Source organism: Fistularia commersonii, chromosome 17 (genome assembly GCF_037954325.1).
Source record: "Fistularia commersonii isolate RoL2024-O1a breed Wild chromosome 17, RoL_Fcom_v1.0, whole genome shotgun sequence".
NCBI classification, from domain to species: Eukaryota; Metazoa; Chordata; class Actinopteri; order Syngnathiformes; family Fistulariidae; genus Fistularia; species Fistularia commersonii.
In genome coordinates this window covers 14,580,587-14,604,002 of record NC_141300.1, presented here as the reverse complement: position 1 = coordinate 14,604,002, position 23,416 = coordinate 14,580,587, and the positions used below count along the sequence as shown (strand labels likewise).

General features: G+C 39.3%; 2 protein-coding genes and 1 long non-coding RNA gene across 3 annotated transcripts; 2 read left to right on the top strand and 1 right to left on the bottom strand.

The window, feature by feature from the left end:
- Positions 1-749: 749 nt before the first annotated feature.
- Positions 750-9,865, top strand: LOC147225313 (uncharacterized). The gene is made up of 3 exons (XR_015107419.1): positions 750-848; positions 1,158-1,210; positions 3,361-9,865. It is a non-coding gene; the product is annotated as an uncharacterized LOC147225313 (long non-coding RNA).
- Positions 9,866-13,230: 3,365 nt separating this feature from the next.
- lepa (leptin a) lies at positions 13,231-14,503 on the top strand. The gene is made up of 3 exons (XM_086163878.1): positions 13,231-13,268; positions 13,880-14,082; positions 14,168-14,503. Exons 2-3 carry the CDS (start codon positions 13,930-13,932, stop codon positions 14,501-14,503), a joined length of 489 nt encoding a protein of 162 aa, XP_086020004.1. The 5' UTR covers positions 13,231-13,268; positions 13,880-13,929.
- Positions 14,504-15,276: 773 nt separating this feature from the next.
- On the bottom strand, positions 15,277-23,054 carry rbm28 (RNA binding motif protein 28). The gene is made up of 20 exons (XM_086163877.1): positions 22,735-23,054; positions 22,418-22,564; positions 22,231-22,337; positions 22,030-22,105; positions 21,845-21,937; positions 21,690-21,761; positions 21,452-21,548; positions 20,510-20,706; positions 20,371-20,437; positions 20,145-20,254; positions 19,996-20,069; positions 19,733-19,868; positions 18,996-19,060; positions 18,738-18,896; positions 18,480-18,629; positions 18,251-18,325; positions 18,040-18,154; positions 17,772-17,907; positions 17,347-17,461; positions 15,277-15,770 (listed from the first exon to the last, which is right to left on the bottom strand). Exons 1-20 carry the CDS (start codon positions 22,850-22,852, stop codon positions 15,630-15,632), a joined length of 2,250 nt encoding a protein of 749 aa, XP_086020003.1. The 5' UTR covers positions 22,853-23,054; the 3' UTR covers positions 15,277-15,629.
- Positions 23,055-23,416: the final 362 nt, after the last annotated feature.

Below are 23,416 nucleotides of genomic sequence, written 5' to 3'. Positions count from 1 at the left end.
ACCCATCTTGACCTTTTCACGTGAAACCTTCCGACTCTCTCACAAGAAATAAATGAATGCGTCAATTTCCGGAGTTTTCTTTGTGTGAAAATGTACGAACGATCGGACGCCTCCTCCGGATACCGGACCCGTAGATGTACTTGTGCTGGCTCTTAACTCGGTTTAGGCTCTTGCCTCTTGTCACACACCCAACAGCTGGCTGGACTGGCTGACCGCTCTCTGGCTATTTTTATCCCCATGGCACTGTTTCTGTTTCCCAGCCAGCAAACACAGATGAGGGCAGAGGTGCTCTCTTCTCTCATCCCACCCACCTCTCTCTACCTCCATCTCTATCTATTTATCTTTCTATCTATCTCTCTGTCTTTGTCTTCCTCTCTCTCTCTCTCTCTCTCTCCATCTCTCTTTCCAAAAATAGCCATGAGTCGTGATCAGCGCGTCCTTGAGAGAGAGAGAACGAGAGAGAGTAACTGTATTATTGCTTCGAATCAGAGGAGGGGTTATGGATTGATACAAATAGTCACCCCGCCAAGCCAACCCCAGCGCAAGCTGAATTAATGTGTTGCTATTTTTGGGAGCCCCGTGTTTCCAGGGGAGACCTAATGACGCAATGACGTCAATGCGGGTCAATCGCAGACTGGAGGAATTGAGTGGCTTCCATTTGGGGGTTTTGCAGTATTTCCTTCAGAAAGGATGGAAACGAGTACAAAATGGAAGTGTATATCCCTTCTTTGAGAGAGAGAGAGAGAAAAAAAAGCATCGTAAATAGAGGTGAACAAAATGCAGAAGTGAAATGATCACTGTGGCATCACGTCGCCTCAACCGTTCGAGCATCAGCGATAGTAAGGGAGGTGTGTATATATGGATGCTTTTTTTTTTTTTTTTTTTTTTTTTTTTCCACATCCACGGTGCATCTGTGGAGTGATAGCTGCCAGTGACTAATCTCGTGGAATAAGATTTTTCGACAAGATTTCTGTGTCCTGATTCGATTTGATGTCGCTACACAGCTCCGGCTGTTTGCTCTTCATGTGTACGTTCACTGTTGTTTTGCCATCGTTACGCAAATACTTCTTGCTCTCTCTCTCAGTTATTCGTGGGGTGTTGTTTATAGCTTGTTCTTTTATTTGCATTTTCTGTATCTTCCTTTTTTCTTCTCCAAGGGCATAAGACAATACCGACCAATTCCAAGCGCTCGCATCTAAGACGCACACAGGTAACGAGCACTCCATTCATTCATCTCACACCTCATTGAATAACCCCGCTTTTTTGTGCCATTTACGCATGCTTTTTAATACGATTTTATCCACCTTTTAGATGATATTGGCTTTTTAAAATACGCCTTTTCTTTTCGGAGCCGGTGCTTAAGACGCGCGTCATGACTGCTCGCAGCTCGGCGACCTGCCGACGCGCACGGCCAGACGTCGGTGATGCGTGTAGATTTCGTCGTTTCCCAAAACTTTGTATTCGGCTGCCATCTCCGCACAGTGGAAGTTCGGAGTGATTTTCAGCTGCTCGCCGATGATACCAAGTCACCGCAAATGCATCGTTTCGAGCATTTTTTTTATTTTTATTTTTCGATGGGAAATAGTGAGTTGCAAAGGGGTTGGTGTGTGGAATGGCCCAGACGAATTGACCGTGCAACCCCTTGCTACAAGGAAAAAAAAAAAAAAAAAAACTGGAGAAATGCATATTGCATGCAGAGCAGGAGATTATATCCCTACTTAAATACATCGTAGCCACAGTCGGACACGTTCAGTCAAACTGGAAAGCAGACGCTCACACTCACAATACACACACACACACACACACACACGCTCAAACGTGTACACTCGTACGCGCACACACGTGCACAGTGTCGTGAGAGAAGGTGGGGTGGGGTGGGGATTTTAGGGCGTTTACCGGCAGGGCTGCTGTGAGGCTTTCAGCACCACGGACAGCTCACATGAAGCTCATCCCGAGGGTTGTGTCTGCACCGGCTGCAGGACCATTGTTTGCATCAAGCGTCTTTCAGACATTCACACGTATTTGGCCTTTGTGCTCACTGTTTTCATTTGCAGAATTTGGATGACAGCATCACGCATATTATAATCATGTTATGCATTTTTTTTTTTTATTTGCTGCATTTATGTTATTGCACCCGTTGTTATCTAAATGTCTGTTGTAAGGTAAATACGTATCCACATTTAAGGTCCAGCGTGAAGCCTTGATGTCGAATATGAACAGCCGACGTTCAACTGTCTAAAACCTTGATTTTCGATGTCTGCCTGAGCCCGACCTATAATACGTCATTTGGTCGTTCTCTAAAACTTTAGTAATGTTCCCCTTCCACTAACTTATTTATCAAGATTATATTATTCATTTCTTTTATCGGAGGGTTCCGCCAAACTGTATATTTAAGTAGGTTAAACACGTCCTGAAGTTTCACAGAATTCAATTAATTCACCGGATAAAACATATCAATTAAAAAGTCTTTTGTTGCTTATTCTACAAAATTTTTGAAGTTTGCAGAAATCCAGGGATAATGAATTAACGAAAACCTTTCTGGCTATTGGGTGACAATTGGCTATTTATATGACATAGCAACTAAAGCACCGTGTTTTATTTCATTAAGAAAATTCTGCTTGATTATTCAGAGCGACTATTCAGGTTAAGAGTCCTGATGATTGGAATTTTTAGCGGGCTGTGTATCGATGAGCAGATGAAAGATGACATTCAGGTTATTCTGTATATTTGGACAAATGATAAATAACGTCAGAGCCACTGACACAGCTCACAAATCAGGATTATAATCAGATTTTGATATCCTCAAATGGGCAGAATATCACCAGGCTCTGCTAAAACTCAAAACAACGCAACTCAAAATTTTAAATGTGCGCATACATGTGAATTACATGTGTTGCGATGCTTTAAAATCTGTGTTTAAGAAAATGTATTGTGAAATGAAAGGGATATAATTTCCATTTTTTCAATTAAAAAAAATACATAGGCTCAAGTTTGATATCTAGTAGACATAAACAAAGCAATTAATGTTAATATTTATCATAACCTTTTCTTATTACAATACTGTTGAACGTTATCATAAAGAACATGGGTACCATTAAATACATGACAGGCAAAATCTCCTTGCGAATACATAACACTTTGGGAAGGTGGAAAAACAACATATATTTTATGCATTATAGTGAAATTCAGCCAGACTACAAATGCTAAAAAGAACAATAGTAATGTTTGCCACCTTTCTGTTTGATATCTTCCTCTAGATGAGGGGCTGCAAGAGGACTTCTAAAATAGAATTGCAAAATATGACTTAAATCATGACCAAAATTGCATTTCATTTGATAACGTTTTGACTGTTTGTTTCAGATGCCGGATCGGCTGTTGACGACTTCCACTAAGAGGTGTTGTTCTTTACGGGTCTTTTTGCGGTCTGGGCTTGCTGTCATATGACAATCCAGGAAGCCCTTACCCCAAAAAGCATCTGCAAGGGATCCTTTCATCCAGGAACGATGAAAGTACCTCTTCCTAGATTAGCTACCATAAATCTGCAGCGCAATCCCAAACCCAGAATCCACTAAAATCATATCACTCCAAATTAAAATGAAAAGTCACGTCAAATCTATACAAGTCCAAATGCTTGCGACTATTATCCAAAAAACAAGCGATTATCAAACCGGCAATTCATCTGATATTTTCCCCCTTTTTTTTTTTTTTTTTTTTTTTTTTTTCTTTTCAAGAGTTAATGTTACCAATGACCTAAACATTCTAGCATATCCAGAATTAAAAGTGACAACTAATACTCTTAATTCATCTGGCATGATTCTGGAGTATGTGGTGATTTATCCAGCTGGGGGCAGTATCGCTAAAGGGTTGTCGCTCCTCCGTTGAGCCACGCTTATGCATTTATGATGTTGGCTGTGATTTGTATTGCAATGTCTTTGCTGACTGAACACCAAACCTGATGATTTCTTCAATTTATGTTACCCAGTTCAAACACCAGGGGAAATGATGACCAGATGATGTGTTAAGAAAATGAACGGAGACTTCTTGTGCGCACATGTCCAACTCCATAAACCAAATTTAGCTTATTCGGTAATTGTCAGCATTTTCTGTGCCAATACATTCTTTAGACGGTTTGAAAAACAGAATAAAAGCCAAACAAAAACAACCGTTCACCAAATGTTTTACAGTTTCTACAAAGTGAGTTAGCTTCCAGTAAAACACTCCCATGGAGATTTCATTCAAATGCTTTTAATTGGAATTGTTCAACATTTTCTTTCATACTATTATGGAAAACTTTGTATGATGTTTCATCCGAGTTATTCTAGCCTTTTTTCGTTTGTTTTCAATAACAAATATATATATATTGTTAATTTTGTCTTGAAATAATTCAAACACATAGTTCTTTGCCGATGGACAGTCATTCAAATTTAAGGTGACTTCCTAACAGTTAAATGTTGGGAAAACAATGACAGTTTAAGTTGCTAATGTTTGTTTATCATTTACAAATAGGTTCCTCAGAACTCAGGACGCCACCCTTTCCACTGTTGTATAATTGGCTTATTGCATCTGTGTAGGTTCTCAGTCTCAGTTGTCAAATCTTAATTTCGCAGCTGGACTTCATGTATTTCTTCGAAGACCTGGCAAGTTTTAACAACCAGGAGATTTATTGTTTTCCTGTGTTGGACTCAAAAAAAATTCTGTCATCCTCTTTCAGGCATCGAACTCGTTCCAGATCAGCCTCTAGATTTGCTTACTAGAAGATAGTTATTCGAGTTTTTGATGGAAAAATAACTAATAACTGTGATTTGTAACAGGAGTTTCTTTGATAAACTTATCCAGCTAATGATGAGGATGAACCTCAGTATAATAGATTATTATCCGGCAGAACTTCCAAATGTTGATCTTTCCATTTCTCAGTCGATTCATAAAATGGAAGAGAGGACCTCAAATCTGAGTCTCCACAATTATAGTTATAAGCTCATGAATTCAAGGTAATTTTTCCTCTCTCAGGTCATTGACTCAGAGAAAAACAGGCTTCAGCACAGTCAGTGTGGATAAACTTGTGAATTCATGAGTATCAGTGCTTTTGGAATTTAAATGTGTCACATTTTGCAATGAAAAAATACAGAATTTCTGGCCAAATATTGTTTTCCTCATTTTAGTGTGACATGTTAGCCGTTGTATATGTTCTCCCCGTGCCGGCTACGGTTTCCTCGAGGTTCTCCAGGTTGTAAATTGTCTTTTGAATGAGAATGTGAATTCTTGTATGTCTTAATATGTGATCCTGTGATTGATAAGCAAATACTTCAGATTAAACCTACCTTTCGCATATCATCAGCTGGGACTGACTTCCATGACACACTCTGCAGAATAGCTGGTGTAGATAATGAGTATGTGGATGAATAAAACGCCTTATCTTCTCGCTTGATACAGTCTGGAAACGATGCCGTGTTTGATAACAAGACTGAGAGAAATGATTTTGACTCAATCCTTTTAGTTTGTCAATATTTTGCTGCTCTCAGGAGTTTCACCAAAGCTCTGAACGGTACAATTAAAGCTACTTAAAATTACTTTTTTTTTTTTTAAATCCACAAGCGCTTAAGGTCCACTCCAAATCCTATCCAAATATCCCCTGTTCTCCTAGTCCTTTTTTTTTTTTTTGACAGACAGCACATACAGATATTTTGAGTCAAACTGTAGATATTGCCATATTGATGAGGTGATTCTAAATAAGGCTATGACACGACATCAATCACCTGATTGATTAATGTCTCTGCACTTGCATGATCTCAACTCACCAATGCTTTTACACCATCAACCACCACATCATCGCAAACAATATGTTTTTATACTGTTTTTGGGCTCTGTGTGTTGGGGGTTGGACTTGCGGCGTGTGCGCTTGCACGGGTTGCCGTGAGCGCAGGGCTAGTCCTGTTGCCAGGCTCTCAGTGTATGGGTTTAAAAGCTGTAAGCCTCGCTGGTAGCCGGGTCATTCACCAATTTCCCTCGCTCTTCCCCTTTCCCACCCTTTGAAACTTGTGCACCTCGCCGAGCCGCCACTCCCCTTGGCGGTGTAAACACGTGCATCCTGCCGGGCAAGCACCTCCCTGATCGGTGCATGCTAACACCTTCCGCCTAGCTGCCTGCTCCCGACCGGGCTGCCCGTTCCTGCCCGGGTTTCCTCCTTGGACGGTGTTCGCCAGCACCTTCTGCCTTTGCTCCTGCCCTGTAACCCCCCCTCAACACACACACACACACACCTGGATTGCTTGCTCCTGCCCTGCATCCCCCCTACCCTGCATATCCCAACCCGGTCTGCATGTACCTGGTCACTGGTCTTAGTAAACCGGCTGTTTCGAAGCCACTCGCACCAGTTGAACTGGGTGCGAGTCCTGTGTCCACATCGCGGGTTCTACCTCCAAAATCCATGACAGGATGACCCGACCATCCGGTAACGCTTCTCCCCCACACACTTCCATCCTCAGGGGAATGGACTCTTCATCTCACCGCTCATTTTCCGAGAGGATTTTTTCTTTGCGGCCCACCTGCCAGTTGTCTTCCCGCTCCCCCCCGCCCGGATTTGGGTTTTCTTTTTTGGTTGGGACACCCGGAGCCGTCCATCAAGGGGGTGGGAGCGTGCTGTCGGGGTGGGGCTCGCTTGGTGTGCGCACACCTGTTGCACGATTGGGAGCGTACGTCCTGGTTCCCGGCGATCTGTGAGGGTTTGAAAGCCAGAGCTTTGAGGCTCACAGGTTGCCGGCTCATTTGCCAATTTCCCTCGGTCTTCCCCATTTGCACCTTTCTCCTGGTTGTGTAAACCCGTGCACCTTGCCGGGTCGCCACCTTCCTCATCGGTGTGTGCTCGCACCTTCCAGGTAGCCGCCCACTCCCGATCTGGCTTCCTCTTCCGGCCCGACATCCCTCTGCCTCCTCCTGCGCAGGTTTCCTCTCTCGTCGATGTATGCCAACGCATGCTACCCACTCCTAACCGGCCTCTCCCTCGTTGGTGTACGCTAGCCCTTTCCGCCTAGTTGGCTGTTCCTACCCTGCGTCCGACCCTACGTGGACCACCTGCCCCCCTACCCGGTCTGCCTGTACCTGTCCATTGGTCTGAGTAAACTTGCTGTCACAAACACTGTCTTGGTGTTGAGTCCTGTGCCTGCATGTGGGTGTTACTTCCAAAATCCGTAACATTATGATGATTTCCTGATTTGGTCCAACTTCTACCTACAAATAAGAGTATTTCTGGTTTGCTAGTAGCAGCTCATCTTAGCATTGTCAGCCTGTTGAGTTTCCAGGGAATTCACTATCTTTGGAAATCTATATTGACCAAATAAGCATCTGGCTGTTCTAATGATTTCAGATGACTGTGCTCACCTCCAAGTTTGCATTGGGAAAGAAAAATGTGTCCTCAACGAACCAAAAATATATTGCAAGGAACTAACAGCTGGTGTCCAAAAAATGGAGAAAACCGAACCTTGAATTGATCTCAAACCAAGCTGGATAACTGCATGGGTCTGTTCACCGGTCTGTATAAAGATGACATTCAAAATGTCTCCGCTGATACACAATGCATTTACCAGGGTTGTCATGAAGGTTTAAATTGGCTACAAGTGCTTGAAAGAATTAAGCCAAAAAATTTCAAAAATAATGCATTTTGCTGCTAGATTCCCTTCATTCAATAATTTCGGGGCCCTGTTAATTTTGCTCCGATTTCTTTGCAACATTATCATTGTTTCAGTTTTTGAGAATTTTATTAAACACTGATGAAAAAAATATAACCATTTCTTTCACTGTCCATTCAAGTGATTAATATCAATAGAAGAATCACATTGTCTTTCTATCCTCTATTTTATGTGGATGTGAATCTTTGCCATGTAAATGTCTTTTGTAAAAAAAAAAAAAAAAAACAGAATTGCTGTTTGTGAAGAAAATCATGACAAATTTCTTCTTAGCCTTAAAATTTACAACTTCAGTGCGACTTATGACTGTGTTTGAAATTAATATTTCGCTTAATGTTTGCTAGTATCTAATCTCTTTCAAGATAAGTGTTCAAATGTCTAAAAATACAAGAATGTAGAAAGAATGTACATAGTGCACATATAACTCCACAGTAACAAAATCTGCATTTTCAGGACTTGGAAATGAGACAAAAGTTTTACTGTGTGATTTTTGATACATCATGGAAAGTAGGGCAAAAATAGGTTTATAATGCTAAGCTGGTGTGTGCCATGACCATCATAGTGCAAATAGGCTATACAATTCTACAGAGGGGTCATCACAAATTAACCAGCTTTGCATACATACACAGTTCCATCTCCTTTTCAGCTAAATAAACCACAAAACGGCATCACACAATACATTTCCAGTCCTAAAGTACTCATATTTGGTTATTGATTTGTGTTTGGTTTGTGCAGTTGGTTGCAGTTTGTTTCTTGATCTTCTCGTTTGGCAGTGAGAGAACTGGAAACTTATTATAGGCATCAGTCTATGCGATGGCTCTGAATTCAGATCTTTCCTTTTATTCTAACTCAGTTTTGTTTACGTGTGTGCTTTTTATTGTGCAATAGGCAAATGCATATACAGACGTAAGACTGTGTTGTATAACTTGAGTAACAGCAACATAATGATACCAGGAAACAGAATGATACTGTGAATTTTTTGCTGCTGAATTAGAAAGGAAGCATCCAAAAATATCCAAAGAATGAGCCTGGCTCTTAATCATATGTTTGTGGGAAAAAGCATCAGCAATCAGGAAATGAAACCTGAAAAAAATAATCTTGTGAAACAACAGTCTGCAGGATCCACTGGATGTCATTTTGCTTTTTACTTTTAAATATTTCAGTTTAGACTATTTTTAGCTTATAAACACAGTAGAACCTATAAAACTAGTGGGGCCTTTTATATTATTTTTCATTTCTCTAACCTCTTGCAGGGTTATCTCTTTTCATATTTATTCAGCATGGTTCATTTTATCGGGCATCATTTTCCTCCACTTGTTGAGCGCTCAAGTTGAACAAACTGGATATTTGAACAAAGGTGATGTGACATTTTGCCTTATTTGATAAACAAATCTAGTCAAAAAGACATTCCAATAGTGAACTAGTTTAGTTCCAAGTAGGACCATTGTATGCCATGAAATATTTCTCTTTTCTTTTTTCTAAATGAAACACAAACCAAATTGCCCAAACATAACATGTTACAGTTCACGATTTCTGTGGACTCACTGGGATCTAAGTCCCCACACACTATTCTGTAAAAATCCTTTGCTTTTTTTTCCACAGTGCATTAGCTATCTTAACATTATTTGACATTTTTTGCTATCTGGGTTGCAATAAATGCCGGGACTGAAAGAGCTGATTCTGAGACATTCAAGAAGAAAAGCTGAGTCAGCCATTTCAGACAGGTTTTATGCTATTAACGTCACTCAGGTGTCTAGCGAAGTAACAAGGAATGGCAGCACCCGTAGGATCACTGAATCTGAATTCCCGTCATTCCTGTGACTCATCCCGGCAGGTCCTGCTGAGTGGAATTCCTGGTTTCCATGCTGCATCTGGACAAGTAATCTGATGCTATGCAAGGGTCATTAACATGGCTATGGCTGCTCTACAAAGAACACTTTAGTCACACTTTATGTCTGCATAGTATGTATCGCGTTCACCGGTATGGTTATAATACCCGCTGAATGAATGTGTATTGCAGCCACACACTAGTGTGTGTGTGTTTTTACGTGTGCACGCACACACGGGCACATGTGTACGATTTGAGTGGTACACACTTCTCAAGATGTGACTCATATTCTCCCATAAGTCATGTGACACTGGGTCCTCATGCATTTTAAATAAAGCCTTGCAGTGTCCTTCTGTCATCCTTCAAGATCTGGCTTTTTGTCCTATAGTCTGCCGTCTGATGGATCTTCTATTGTCGCAGAGAAACCACTGAACTCTGGGAGTCGTTTGAGAAGCAGCGGAAGTTTATCTTGAAACTATCTGAAGCAATTAATACTTTGAGAAAAACAAGGACTCTGTAATCATATTTATGAAACAAATGTTTCACAAAGTGGAAATATCCCTGACTTATTTATTTCAGGAGAAATTATTTGAGGAAATGACACCAACCAGTTGACCTGAACTGAAAAACAATGATAAGACCCGTGATTGCATGTAGATTATTGAATATTCACTCTTTTCCTTTTCATGTTATACAAGCATCACATGGAAGCCGGGATAACAACACGGCCAATTTATATTATCGTGAAATATTTCCTGTAAACTAAGATGTCACACTTTGGCAAGCAAAATCCCTTGTTAGAAGATATTTTTTTTGTTTACAGGCAGCCTAATTCATCCCAGATGTCAGGATTTTTTTTCTTTTTTTTTGCACACTGTGAAACCTGCTGCTGGCAGAGAAACCTGAAAACGTTTTCGCAACATTTGGAAACACTAATTTTGCCATTCAGTCGATTTCTCTGTGTTTTTCTTTCATGATTAATACATCATTCCCGGTGAACACAAGCAGGTCAGTGTCAAGTGGAACACTGTCGCCTATTGACTCTCATTCCCAGAAACATTCTCCTATCATTTCGGTTCAAGTTAAGCTTATTATAACAGAGTGTAAAGAGTTTTATGAGGCATCTGTTTCCCACTCACACGCTGTGTGTGCATGTGTGTGTGTGTGTGTCATGAGCGTGCAGTGGCATGTGTGGACACTTGATAATATGCAGGATTTACAGTAAATTGCATTGAAAGAAAAGAGAAATAACCATAATAGTCCACCCCCCGCCCCCATGGCCCCCCGTGGATGCAGGCGTCCCTCAGCACAAAGGCCTCCCTGGACTCTTTTCCAACCAGCGAAGACCTCCAACCCTCCTTATAAAAACATGAGACATCTGCTTCCAAGAATAGCCAATCTTTGTGATAAAAATATGAATCGTGAAAACCAAAGATGAGAATGAGATGAGGCTGAGTAGACAGCAAAGCCAGAGTGCCAACAGTGACCCATATATCATTTATTTTGCCACAGACTGGTAGTCCCTCATTGCGCTTCAGCTCACTTTAACATATTTTATAAAATTACAAAATTGTACCAAACAACTCTATTGCACGGTTGTTTTTAAATGAGCATAAGGCTGGAAATGTTGTCTTTTCCCATTGTAATGCTCAGTATTAGTCTTAAGTGAAAGAGGAAAAAGAGACCAGAAAGAAGTATTTACCTCAGCTTTTGGAAGAACTATTTACCAGGTCCCTGGTACTGGATGATGTCCATCTCAGGTTCTGTTGTTTTGCTGTGCAATGATGGGCTGTGCTGGTTGGATCTGGAAACGATCATGGCGGCTGTCAAAGGTGAAGAATAGTATAGAAAAATGCAATGTTCTACATGTGGGGGTTACAAATTAAGAAAGGTGGAATAAAAATATTCCTCAAACACAGTCTTACCACAAACTAAGACAGATTAAAAGTAGAATTTTACAAACCTATATTTCAACAAACATCAGTTCGAGTCTTTTCTCTCAAAGAGGTACTTGTAAAAAGTTTTCTGGACACACTTTAAAATCCACTATTATCGCCAAGGTGCGCCTCACTCTGCTTGCACACAAAATTACACTTCCACTGATTTAATACCCATCAGGTGTGGAGAGTAGACGATCTCCTAGCTACACAAGAATGGAAGGGGCCTCAAATATTTCAAATAATATCTCAAATAATATTAAAAGTTCATGTTATATAGTGCAGTAGACAAACAGGAAAGACAAACAATGAAGAATAGAGCGGAGACCAAAGCGCCGGGTGTCATCGTATGTCATACCATGTTTGAATAAAAGCGAAATTTGTTTGCAAACCTGTTGTGATAGTGTGATTCCTCTGTGTTTACATACTGAAAATCTATAATTGTTCAGCTGTATTGATGAAAGGATAGTTACTACAAGCATAATGTTAAACACAGGAACTAATTTCCAGAAATTTTACCTCGTGTTTTTTATTTTCTTCTTTCGAGAGGCATTTTTCTGGGTTCCATCTTGGCTACAACTACATCAAAATTTGCAAAATAAATTCAAAAATAGACAGCTAATCTTGAATTGATAACTTTTCCCCCTTACACAAGTGTGTGATGTTTCATGTAAGTATTGAATGTAGTCACAATTAATGATGACCAACATATTTTAAGGACGAGTAATTTCAGTAATTGGTTTCTAATTATCTCCCATATTTTATCTGTAACCATTATTTCATTCATTATTTTTGCAGATTTAATAAATCCTTTATCATTAGAGCAGTCATCTGACTGATTATAAAATCTTGAGAAATCACATTTATAAATAGGCGGGAAATATCCCAAAATTATCTAGGAAAAATTCTGAAAAGGAAAATATATGATAATTTCTAAACATTTAAATGAGTAAACCCCTTTAATTTCAGAATACTTTCCACATTAAAAATTTATATTTACACACAAAATGTAGATAGATGTTCCTGTTTGTGATTGAAAGTTTTGGATTTGCATTCCTTCATTTAAATGTGGGAAGCAATGATAATTATCATCTTCAAAAACATACTTAGTCTGTTAATTTTTAGATAGATGTTGGGAAAAACTACTGCTGCTCAGGTGTTATGTGCCTCCACCCATGTCAATCTGCCATATTTTTAACAATCCAGGATTAATCCCCTGCCATTCAGCACGCAAGACACTGTGTTAAAGTACATCCTGAGTAAACAGTGATGACCTGGCAGTATTAGGCAATGTTTGTAAGGGAGAAAAATGGGTGTCAGGACAGGATACGACATATATGGCTTCCTGAATATTTGATCAGTCAAACGTCACAAGTTTTACGTGCAGTCAAAGAATTTGAACCATCGGTCCTGAAGCTATCTGTAAATTAACGAAAAAGTCAGTATTATCTAACTTTAAAAAGAAAGTGTGCAGCTATGGCGGCAGAATCTATTGAAATAAGGTTATGTAACTTTTCTCAAATAAAATGCTGATACAAACACGTTGTAAAACTGATCAAGTAAGTTGCAAAAAACAATACGAGTACATTTTTTGAGGTGACTCAAATTTGTCGAGCCGGTTACCAAAAATCTTTTGCATATTCGACTTATCTCGCATCTCTTGCATTACCACCAGGGGTGTGAGACGGGGAGAGGTAAGTGAGGGGGTGGTTATGGGGAATGGGGGGTCGGAGTGAGAGGTGAGTAAGAGATGAGTCAACAGTCCTCTCTACTATAAGATATCCTGATGGAGCCTTACAGGCATATACACAGACACCAGCCAAGGTAAGGTCAACTTTCTTCTCCATCGCACTGTCCAGTTTACCCAGCAGCTTCTTAACTCTAGTCTTGTTGTAACTCTTTTTGTTTAACTGATGAAAGATCTTCAGAGCAGCTCTTCAAGAGTTTTGGCCATGCTTTAAGCTCAAGTTTTAATTTATCAGCTTCCCGGGATGCTTGAATATTTGATTTTATCTGACAGATGCTTATGGCAAGTGAGGTGATTTTGTTTGTTGTTGTTGTTGTTGTTGTTGTTTATTTTAACGAGCACTTCTTGTGTTAATGATGTCAAACTTGAAATTTACTGAGCTTAGTGTGTTGTTATCCCGTCGGTAGCGTACAGCATATCAACAGGATGGTATAAAACATTTCATCACTCAGTGATCTTTGTACCTATTACACATCCGGAAACTCACAGGTGTCTCCATCACAAATATTTACAGGCATCAACATATTGTGTAAATTACCAGAAGCATCTATAAATAGATGAAACATAGAACTGAGCTCATGCAGGATATCTGTTAGACGAGGCTGCAGTCAAAAAGGAAATGGATTTCTACAAGGGGCAAAATGGCTTGCACAATCTCTGACTATTTTCACTTTTATCCTTCTCCAAGATATACCAGTGCAGTAATAAACTTTGTACATCTGAGGAAATACAGCAAATATGGACTACAGCACCCTGGCCATCCTGCTTTCCCTACTCCAAGTTCTGAGTGTAAGCACAGCTGCTCCTCTATCAGTGGAGGTGGTGAAGATGAAGTCCAAAGTCAAATGGATGGCTGAACAACTGGTGGTCAGATTGAATAAAGACTTCCAGGTAAAAACGCCTCACATGGTTTATGTTGACATTGTACATCTCTTTTGGACAATGTAGTTTACATCACTCGTTTTTGTCTCTGCAGATACCTGCTGGCCTGACACTTAGTGCACCTGCTGACGATTTGGATGGGCTTTCCTCTATCGTGATGGTCTTGGAGGGTTACAACAGCCTCATATCGGACACTCTTAACGGGGTCTCTCAGGTCAAGTTCGACATCTCTTCCCTGACAGGTTATCTAGTTCAATGGAGGCAGGGGCACTGCAGCGAGCAGAGACCTAAACCCCCGGTACCAGGTCCCCTGCAAACATTGCAGAGCCAAAAAGAGTACATTCATACCGTGGGTTTTGAAGCTCTAATGAGAGTAAAGGAGTTCCTCAATCAGCTGCTGAAGAAACTTGATCACCTCGAGACTTGCTGAAAGGACTGGCAGCTTGTATGAATTTGAGTTACTGGCTAACTTTGAAGGATTAGTCAGATGACAGCGTTCTACTCTGGCAATGTTGTACTTCATTCTTGAACATGCACATATTTATATATTTATTTATACACTGTATTTAGGTAATATGTATTTTGAAGCAAACTGTCTTTTTTAAAATGTTCGAAGCAAATATTTAGTTTCCTGCTAGTAACACTACAGTGACATATGCTTTGCATTCATATTTGTGCAGAAATATATATTTGCATAATGACACCACAATCAATTTAACAATCTGCACTAAGGGGAAAAAAAAAAAAGATCTGCACATTATTTCAATGGAGGTACCGAACCAGCTGTGCAAGCAAAACCAAGAGGAGGAGTCACTAAGAACAGTGATGTCATTCCTGGAAACCCTTGAAAACTAGTTTGAACCTTGCCAAGGATACCAGCTGTGTTTGTAGGAGATTTAGCAGGACATTAAGGCTAAAGGGCAACATTTATTTGAGTGCAATATCACCAGCTCTTTAGAATGTGTATTTAAATTAATATGACATTTTGTATTATTTTGTACAGCAAACTATTTTTTGTATTGAAAGTCAGTAATTAACTACAATGTTTTTGTAATGTGAGTTGCATACTGAATGAATGATTCAATTTCTCACTCCTATTCAAGACCAGAATTGAAAGAAATGAACTGTCAAAGATTACAAAGTGAAAAAGCTGTAAATCCTGTGAGTGATCTGGATTCCAAAATAAAATGTCAGGTATTGCAATGAAAATTTGGGGGTTTTATTATACGTTTAAAAAAAAAAAAAAAAAAAAAAAAAAAAAAAAAACAACAGAAGATGTGTAAGAAAAAAAATTCTATGAAGGAACGAAAAACGGCCAAATCACAATGTAACCATTAAAACAATTCAATGAGGAAACATCAATGTCGGAGTACAACAAAAACAGACACACAAGCCTTGCGACACGACCGATACATAACCTATATCGTACAATTTGAGACAAATCTAATAGCCTCATAGATGATATCAATTTGTATTCTATTATACAAGTGAAATGTCTGCTTGTGTAACTTAAAACACCAAAAAAAAAAAAAAAATTCACGCATACCATGACAGAGTTAACTCAGAAACCATTTGTTTCTTCTGATGGTGGTGTTTTTATCACCACTTCCCATTAATTTCTTCTTGTACTGCTCCACGAGGCTTTCAAAATGGTCCCCGTCCCGCCTCCGGGAAATCTTCTTTGCACCGTGAACTTTCTGAAATACAACAATATAACAGAAACTTTAAGAAATCACTCTAGAGACTCCAACTGACCACATGAAAGAGAAGGAAATAGCACGATATTTGAGTTGTGTTATTAGATGGCAACACATCAAGTCGCACTGGGTGCAATCAAAAGTGAAATCACACGACTCTAGAGACAAAACTCAAACCAGAATGGTTACAGATAAACTCAAAGCAACTGAGTGATTATTCATTGTTTTTTTTTTGGTTGTATTAAGTGACTTTAGCCAGTTTAGTTTTTCCTACAGCATTTTTACTCACTGGCGCCAAAATAATACAATTGCATGTGCAATCCCATTGCTGTAAATCATAATTGGATTTAATGCAAATTTAATGAGGCAATTTAGCATAAATAAAGCCTGTGGACACACATTAAAATTGTTCATATGTGTTTAGAGTAAAACTACCATCTTTATTTTATTCTATGATGTGCTGACAACATAACTCACCATTTCCAACTATAATTAACATCATTTGGTGCTTTTTTGCAGACATTGAAAAACGGTCAAAAACAGTAAAAAAAAAGTCTTGTGTCTTCAGACTTCAAATAATCCAAAAAAAAGGCAAACTCATTTAAACAACACATAACTAATGTTTTAATTTAGGAAGTCTACTGCTAGGAAATCCAGTCCTACGAGTTGGGGAGGATTGTCAGAGCAGAAGACAAATCTGCCCGACGCCAGCCTTGCCGAAATATCCCCAAATCATCTCTGACCCTCCGCCAAATTTCACAGTGGGTACAAGATATTGAGCCTTGTAGGCCTCTCCATATCTGCGTCTAACCATTTAACAACCCAGTGTTGGACATAGCTGGAAATAAAGTTCACTGGACGTTCAATCCCCATGACAGTTTGCAAACTTCACCCTGGTTCTTCATTGCATCTTATCGACGAAGGGCTTGAGCTCTGTCCCCAGTAGCCTGTTTCAAACGCCGTTTCACCATCCTTTTTGCCGGTCACTGGTTGTCATCCTACAGTGCCATTCTATTGAGGTGACGGTTATTCTTGTCTGTGGAGTCGTTTTCAGCCTCGGCCAGACTGTAGCGCTGCTATTCTCAATGTATGCTTGTCCTTATGAACTGCCATGTTAAATTTTAAGGATGGACGCAACCCCGCGCTAACCGTATCCCTCTGCTAGTAAAGCCAGGACTGAAAGAAAGTTTTTTTTTCCAGTTACTTTAAATGACCGACACTGTTTGTGCCATCCCGTCGGTCTATTGCAAGAGGATAGCGATGACCAAAGTGATGGTCTTTACACATTTCTTTTTTGAATAAGATTTAGTACAGGTTATCGCCTTATCTGTACCTTATCAGTTAAAAACAGATGTGCTTGTGTCAGAATTCAAGAGACACTGGAATCGAATGACTGTCATATATGCAGAGATGTCGATTTCTGAAAAATTTGCAGTGGTCTCTTGATTTTTTCCAGAGCTGTATGTAAACAGCTGCGACTCGTTTACTTAAAACTAAAACTAACCAATGTATGCTTGATGCCTGCAGCTCCTACAATGAAAAAAAAAAGGGATTTGTGAGGATGTAAAAAATAAACCTGTTTTTTGGGCTGCATTAACTTCTCCATGTGTTGTCTACGATCTTCTTTCCTTCGGGATCCAGGCCTTGCCTTCTTGGGTGGTTGGACCTGTTGTTTTCCTTTGTCTCGCATTCTGAAACAACAAAACGTTCCCAATATGTAACTAAATGAGCCAAAGATGGGTCACACAATTTACCTACATCTATTAAAGAACCCCTAGGATCACGCAGCTGTTGAGCAAGCAAGCTATGATACAAATAGGTAAAACAAACAAAAAAAAAAAAACCAGAACAAGTCATAACCTAGAATCCAAAAGAAAATGTAAGAATAATGCATGGAATTAAGTCATACAAATTTTCTGACAATCACAAAAGAGATGAATAGTTTCAATGGCATGCAGCACATTATAGAGCCAGGACTTGAAAAACCACATGCAACGATACCTAATCTTGGGACCTCGGTGGGAGGGGAAAGCCAAAACTTTCTTTCGCTTCTTTCCATTCTCCAAATTGACATGCTCCACCTCCGGATTCGTCTTGAATCCTGAATATCTGTTACGCTTCTGATCTAGATGATGGGCTGAAGGACACAAGTTGATGGGAGATTATCAGAAAGAAAAAGATTACACCCAAATAATGACAGCAGGTACACTTTTGCAATTGAATGCAAAAAAAAAATGTAACCACAAGGAAAAGAGGGCAAATTTACTACCTTTCACGGGCTTATTCTGCCCTGAGAAGGACAGACGTTTAAATCCTTTTCCCTGTTCACCTGTCTGGGACTGAGGTTTCACTCCCGCTTTGAGAGCTTTTTTACGAAGTAACTCCTAAAAAAAAAGCACACAACAATGCTTTCTATTAATAACTTAACAATGTACAAAACTAAATACGTGTAAGTTGTAAAATAATTGATGAAAACATGCCTTGCTTTTTTGATGTCTCAATTCTTTGATTTTGAGTTTCCGTGAATCCTCCAAAGAAAATTCAACAATAGGTCTCTGGAGGTGTAGAGAAGGATCAGACAAAGACAGAGATTGCAAAAATGGAAAATTAAAAAAAACAAAAGCATCGCTTCGACTTTCAAAAGCTGAAAAAATGAAATGAAGGTCATGACATCATTTCATCCTCCAAACACCACACCAAAGAGCATACCTTGTGTGAACCGAAGATGTCAGGGTTGTTGTTGAGATGACGAAGAGTAGTTAGAGCATGTTCGTGCTCCTTAAACTGGACAAAGCCATAACCCAAAGACTGTCCCTTCACCTGCCCCTTCTCTGGCTTCTTGTCATACATTACCCTACACTGAGATGGAAACAGACATGAAAGAGTGACAACACTACCCTCTTCTGGGCATAAAATCACTAAGCTGGAACAAAACTGAATATGTAGTCATGCCGGGTCATTTCCCACCTCTGTGACATGGACTCCCTTGGTTCCTTTAACAGCTTGAAAGCAAAGTGCTTTGAGCTTTTTAGCGTCGACCGATTTTGGCAGGTTGTGGACACACAGGCGGGTCTTGCTAACAAAAACATTAAGGTCCCGAAGTTTTGTCCTTTTTATTTCTTCAAACTGCGGGGAAGAGAAACAAACGAAAATTTACGATCAACACAGCAGACATTAGTTTTAAATGCGAAATAAACTGTGATTGTTCCTAAACAAAGAACTCACTCGGGCCCTCTTGATCATGTCAGCTTCAGGAACGCCTTCTGCAGCCTTGGTACCTGCACGGATCACTGAGCAAAAGAAAGATGATACAATTATTAAAATGAACAGAGTTGGAGAAAAATTCCCCAAAAATGGCAGAATGAAGTCTGCTCTCCTACTTTTAAGTGACACCCAGCCAAACATTATTTATATGTACATAAAAAAAAAAAAAAATTGGGGGTGATACAATAACATTAGGTATTGGGATAGACAAAGGCCTTAAGTAGTGTTAAACTTTTTGATTTTCCACCATTATTACATTGCTGGACAGTCACAGTATTCATATACACTCAAAAAATATGAATGATTAAAGATGTGATATCAAAGGTGAAAAACAGAAATTCACACATTTTTCAAGACAGACTTCTACTTGCAGTATTGTTTTCTGGTCAAAACAAAAGTAGCTTTCTGAACAAGGTTGAGCTAGTTACAGTGTCAAAACATTTTCTAGATTAGCAGTAAAAAATAAACCCAGAAGGTGAACTCTTGCTGGACTAGAAATTAGAATCAATCATTTCCATGAGATTGAATATAAAAGTATGCAACTACTCCTGAATATGCTTGTATTTACAACAGGTGTCATTGTGCTTATAGCATTCCACGGGGAAAATAAACGTATGTGCAGGAGGTCTGATCAAGCATAATGTGAAACATGGATGCTGACCATGCAGGAGAAAAGACAGTAAATTCAGTTTACTCACAGCCTTCTCTAGCCAGGTACAGGTTCCTGGTTCCAGTTTCCACTTTAGTTTTATTGCTTTTCAGCTTCACGGCATCTTCTCGGCTTACTGCCGCCACGATCAACAGCTTCCTACCATCAAGACGGATTCCTCTATTCTGTATCGGTGAGAGCCAAGTTACACTAAAGCCACCCAAACTTTATTTTCTAACCTAACAAGATTACAACAGGAAAGGACTCCCAAATAAACCAGTAGGTATTTATGCATATGAATTTTCATGTTACCTCTGCTTCATCCGATGCTGCGGCTATGCATCTATCAGCTACCTCTTTGGTTTTAAACTGAGCAAATGCACAGCCTGGCGATATATGAAAAAAGTTCAATGAATCATCTCCAGGTATTAAAAAAGGAGCTTACAGCACCACTGACGGACCTTTTGAATGTCCTGTTTCTGGATGGAGAACAATCTTTATGTAGTTGGGTTCTCCGAATTGAAGAAGAACTTTCTCAACGTCTTCTTCCTCGCTGTCAAAGGACAGGTTCCTGCAGTGAACGCATCCAAAAATAAAATAAGATAATGAATGACCGACTGCTTGATGACAGAGGAACAACATGAAGAAAAGGGGGAAAAAAAATTAATCGGGGAAAAAAGCACCAACCTGATGAAAATGGTTCTACCATCTTTTACATCTGAAGACAGGGGCTTCTTTGACATTTTTGTTGGAACTGGCATGAAAAACAAATTTTGTTTTAAAAATTACATATTTGCATAAAATTAAAGAAAACAGGAATTCATACCCAATTTATCATCATCCTCATCCTCCTCATCATCGTCATCCTCCTCATCATCATCATCTTCCTTCTCCTCCTCCTGCTGCTCCTCATCGTCATCATCATCGCTATCATCCTCCTCACTGTCACCATCATCATCATCATCATCTCCCTCTTCTGACTGGGATTCTTCAACTTCCTGCACAATTGCTTTTGTGTTGACCCTGTGATTGATTTGAAACAAAGCAAAAATCCGTATATCAACTAGTTGATCTGGGCAGATGTTAAAAAGGTATTTCTTGGCTGCGTGTACTACTGTTTAAGTATTTGGCAACCAAATGCAGTTTAAAAAGATGTGTATTCAAAAATATATATTTATACCAGGGTGAAGGAATTGCGACTGAAACATCTTGCTTGACCAAAAACATAAACCTGGTATCAAAATCGAATGATTCTTTAAAGCTGAACATCAGGTATGGAAATACCATCACATATTTTTCGAAACGGAAACATTAAATCGTTACTTAAACTATTGTTATGATCATCTGTACCTGCAACAATCAACATGTGGCAGAGCACTATTTTTCTGCAATTCACATATAACTACATAGCACTGACATAGAAAAGAGAACTCCACCTATATATAATTGTTTAAAGAAAAAAATGTCAATATTCCATGAAAACATGATTGCCACGCAGCTGCTTACATGAAGGTGTTAGTTGACCTATCAGCTTGGACTATTTATTTCAAAATGCTTTGCCTGCTCGCACTATTTGAGACATCACACATTCGGTTATGGAATAAACACAATGACCGGCATAAATTATAATTGTCTGACGCCTGTTCTGTCTTTACCCAGCTGTGGATCATTTATAAAGGGGAAAGAAGAAATGCTTAATTGGGACATTAGAAAGACAGACAAATATTTACAAAATAAAAAAAATAAAAAATTGGTGCGTGTTCACTACTTTTTCTTGGAGACTGCCTCTTTTTGTTCTTCTTCATCATCTTCAGTGTCACTCTTTGACTCTGTCTGTTTCGTAGCAACTTCCTCAGATTCATTTCCTATGACATACATGAAATAGAGTAAATTATACATTTCAATCTTTGAAAATACAAATTAAACTTGTGATAGCATCAAAAACCTAACAGATTACTCCATCTGTGTATTGCTTTAAGATTCAAATCTGCCATTGTGGAGATTACCTGCATTTGAAATTTGTCGCATAGAAAGATACTTGTCCTTTGGCACAGCCCAGTCAACTGCCACTTGTCGACCTTTCACAATTGAACATGAATGTTACATTAAAAAACTCAAGCAAAACTAAGGTGGAAAAATTTTTCCGCAATTTGTAAGCAACCTTTTATCTCCTTCAGGTTCATGGCTTGAAGCGCTTTGGCTGCTTCAGACACTTTTTTGAACAGGACAAAAGCGAACCCTCGCATTTTCCCATCTGTATTAGAAAAAAAAGGGTTCTTGTTATTCCAGTTTAGGCATCACTATTAATATTGTTAATCATGTAACAAAATGAAATGAAAAAATTACCAGGCTTGAGGGGAATTTTTGCCTCAACAACAATTCCAAACTTGGCAAAAACTTGCTTCAGATCATCCTCTGAACACTGGGGGAGAAAAGGCATACGGAGTCAGAAACATCAAGCACTTAGTCTTCTATCACAGCAGTGACATTTTGCAAAAGATCATAAGTGAACTGGTCAATCGAGGAATCCCATTACCACATATGTACCTTAAAGCTGAGATTCCGAATGATGAGTTTAGATTTTAGAATCTTTTTCCGGAGTCCTTTACATTTTTCTTCACTTTCCTGTGGTGCTACATCTGCATCTTTGAGTGCTTAACAGAAAGAAAAGATTGTGGATTCAGAGGGAGCTGAAGGAAAGAGAATTCAACAGCCAGACACGCTTTTAACACACCTTTCTTCTTTTTGTCTTTTATTTTCTTCTTAGCCACTGACAAGGAAAGCTTCTGGCCATTGTATTCCTGTATTTCTTTTAAGGCCGTTTGTGCATCTTCTACCATGGAGAACGTCACATAACCAAATCCCCGACATTTTTCCGTACCTGGAGAGCAAATAAAAAGCAGACTATTATGTTTGGAAACTTATAAAGACGTACATTTTATGTAAAAGGCTGAAATGACAGCCTGGGCTCAACACATTTGATCACATAGAAATTACAAATTAGTATGTTTCATTAAAAAGGCTTCTTATTGATGACATCAAGCGACAAACCTTTCTCTTTAACCACGAAGCACTGCTTTACAGGACCAATATCGGAGAATATTTCCTCGAGGCGTTCATTTGTAGCAGAAGCTGGCAAACGACGGACAAATAGCGTTTGCGATGCCATGTTCCTCCGCTATCCTCTGTAGATAGAAAGTCAGATACGTTTCAATTGCTTACTATTGGACGTTGGTTTAAAAATAACCCATTCGAGACACAATAATCGGATATGTTCATGTTTTAAAGCAATAAAATTCAATTTCAGGACTGCCTCTCAGTCGCATGTTTACGAAACGTGGGCAGCCATTTAAGAAAGTTTCCGGAAGTCGTTCTTCCTCTACTGTTTTTTAAAGAGGAACTTCGACAATGATTTTGGTAGAACAGCGCCACCTAGTGGCCAGGAGTGTGTTCACAGTTTTCACTGGACATTTATTTCAAAAAGCCCAAGCTTCTTCATACAACAAGATTAAAACACAAACGATAAGATTTTTTTAAGGACCATGATTGATACACTACTCATATAAATCAAGTATTGCACACATTTTATTTGTGTCCTCAACACATCCATGAAACTAGATTTCGTTGTCTTTTGTTGAATGAAACGCACTCTCTTTGTGGTCCATTGTGACCGATGATGACAATCCTGCCTCTGCCACCTCTGCAACCTCTAGAGCAGTGGTTCTTAACCTTG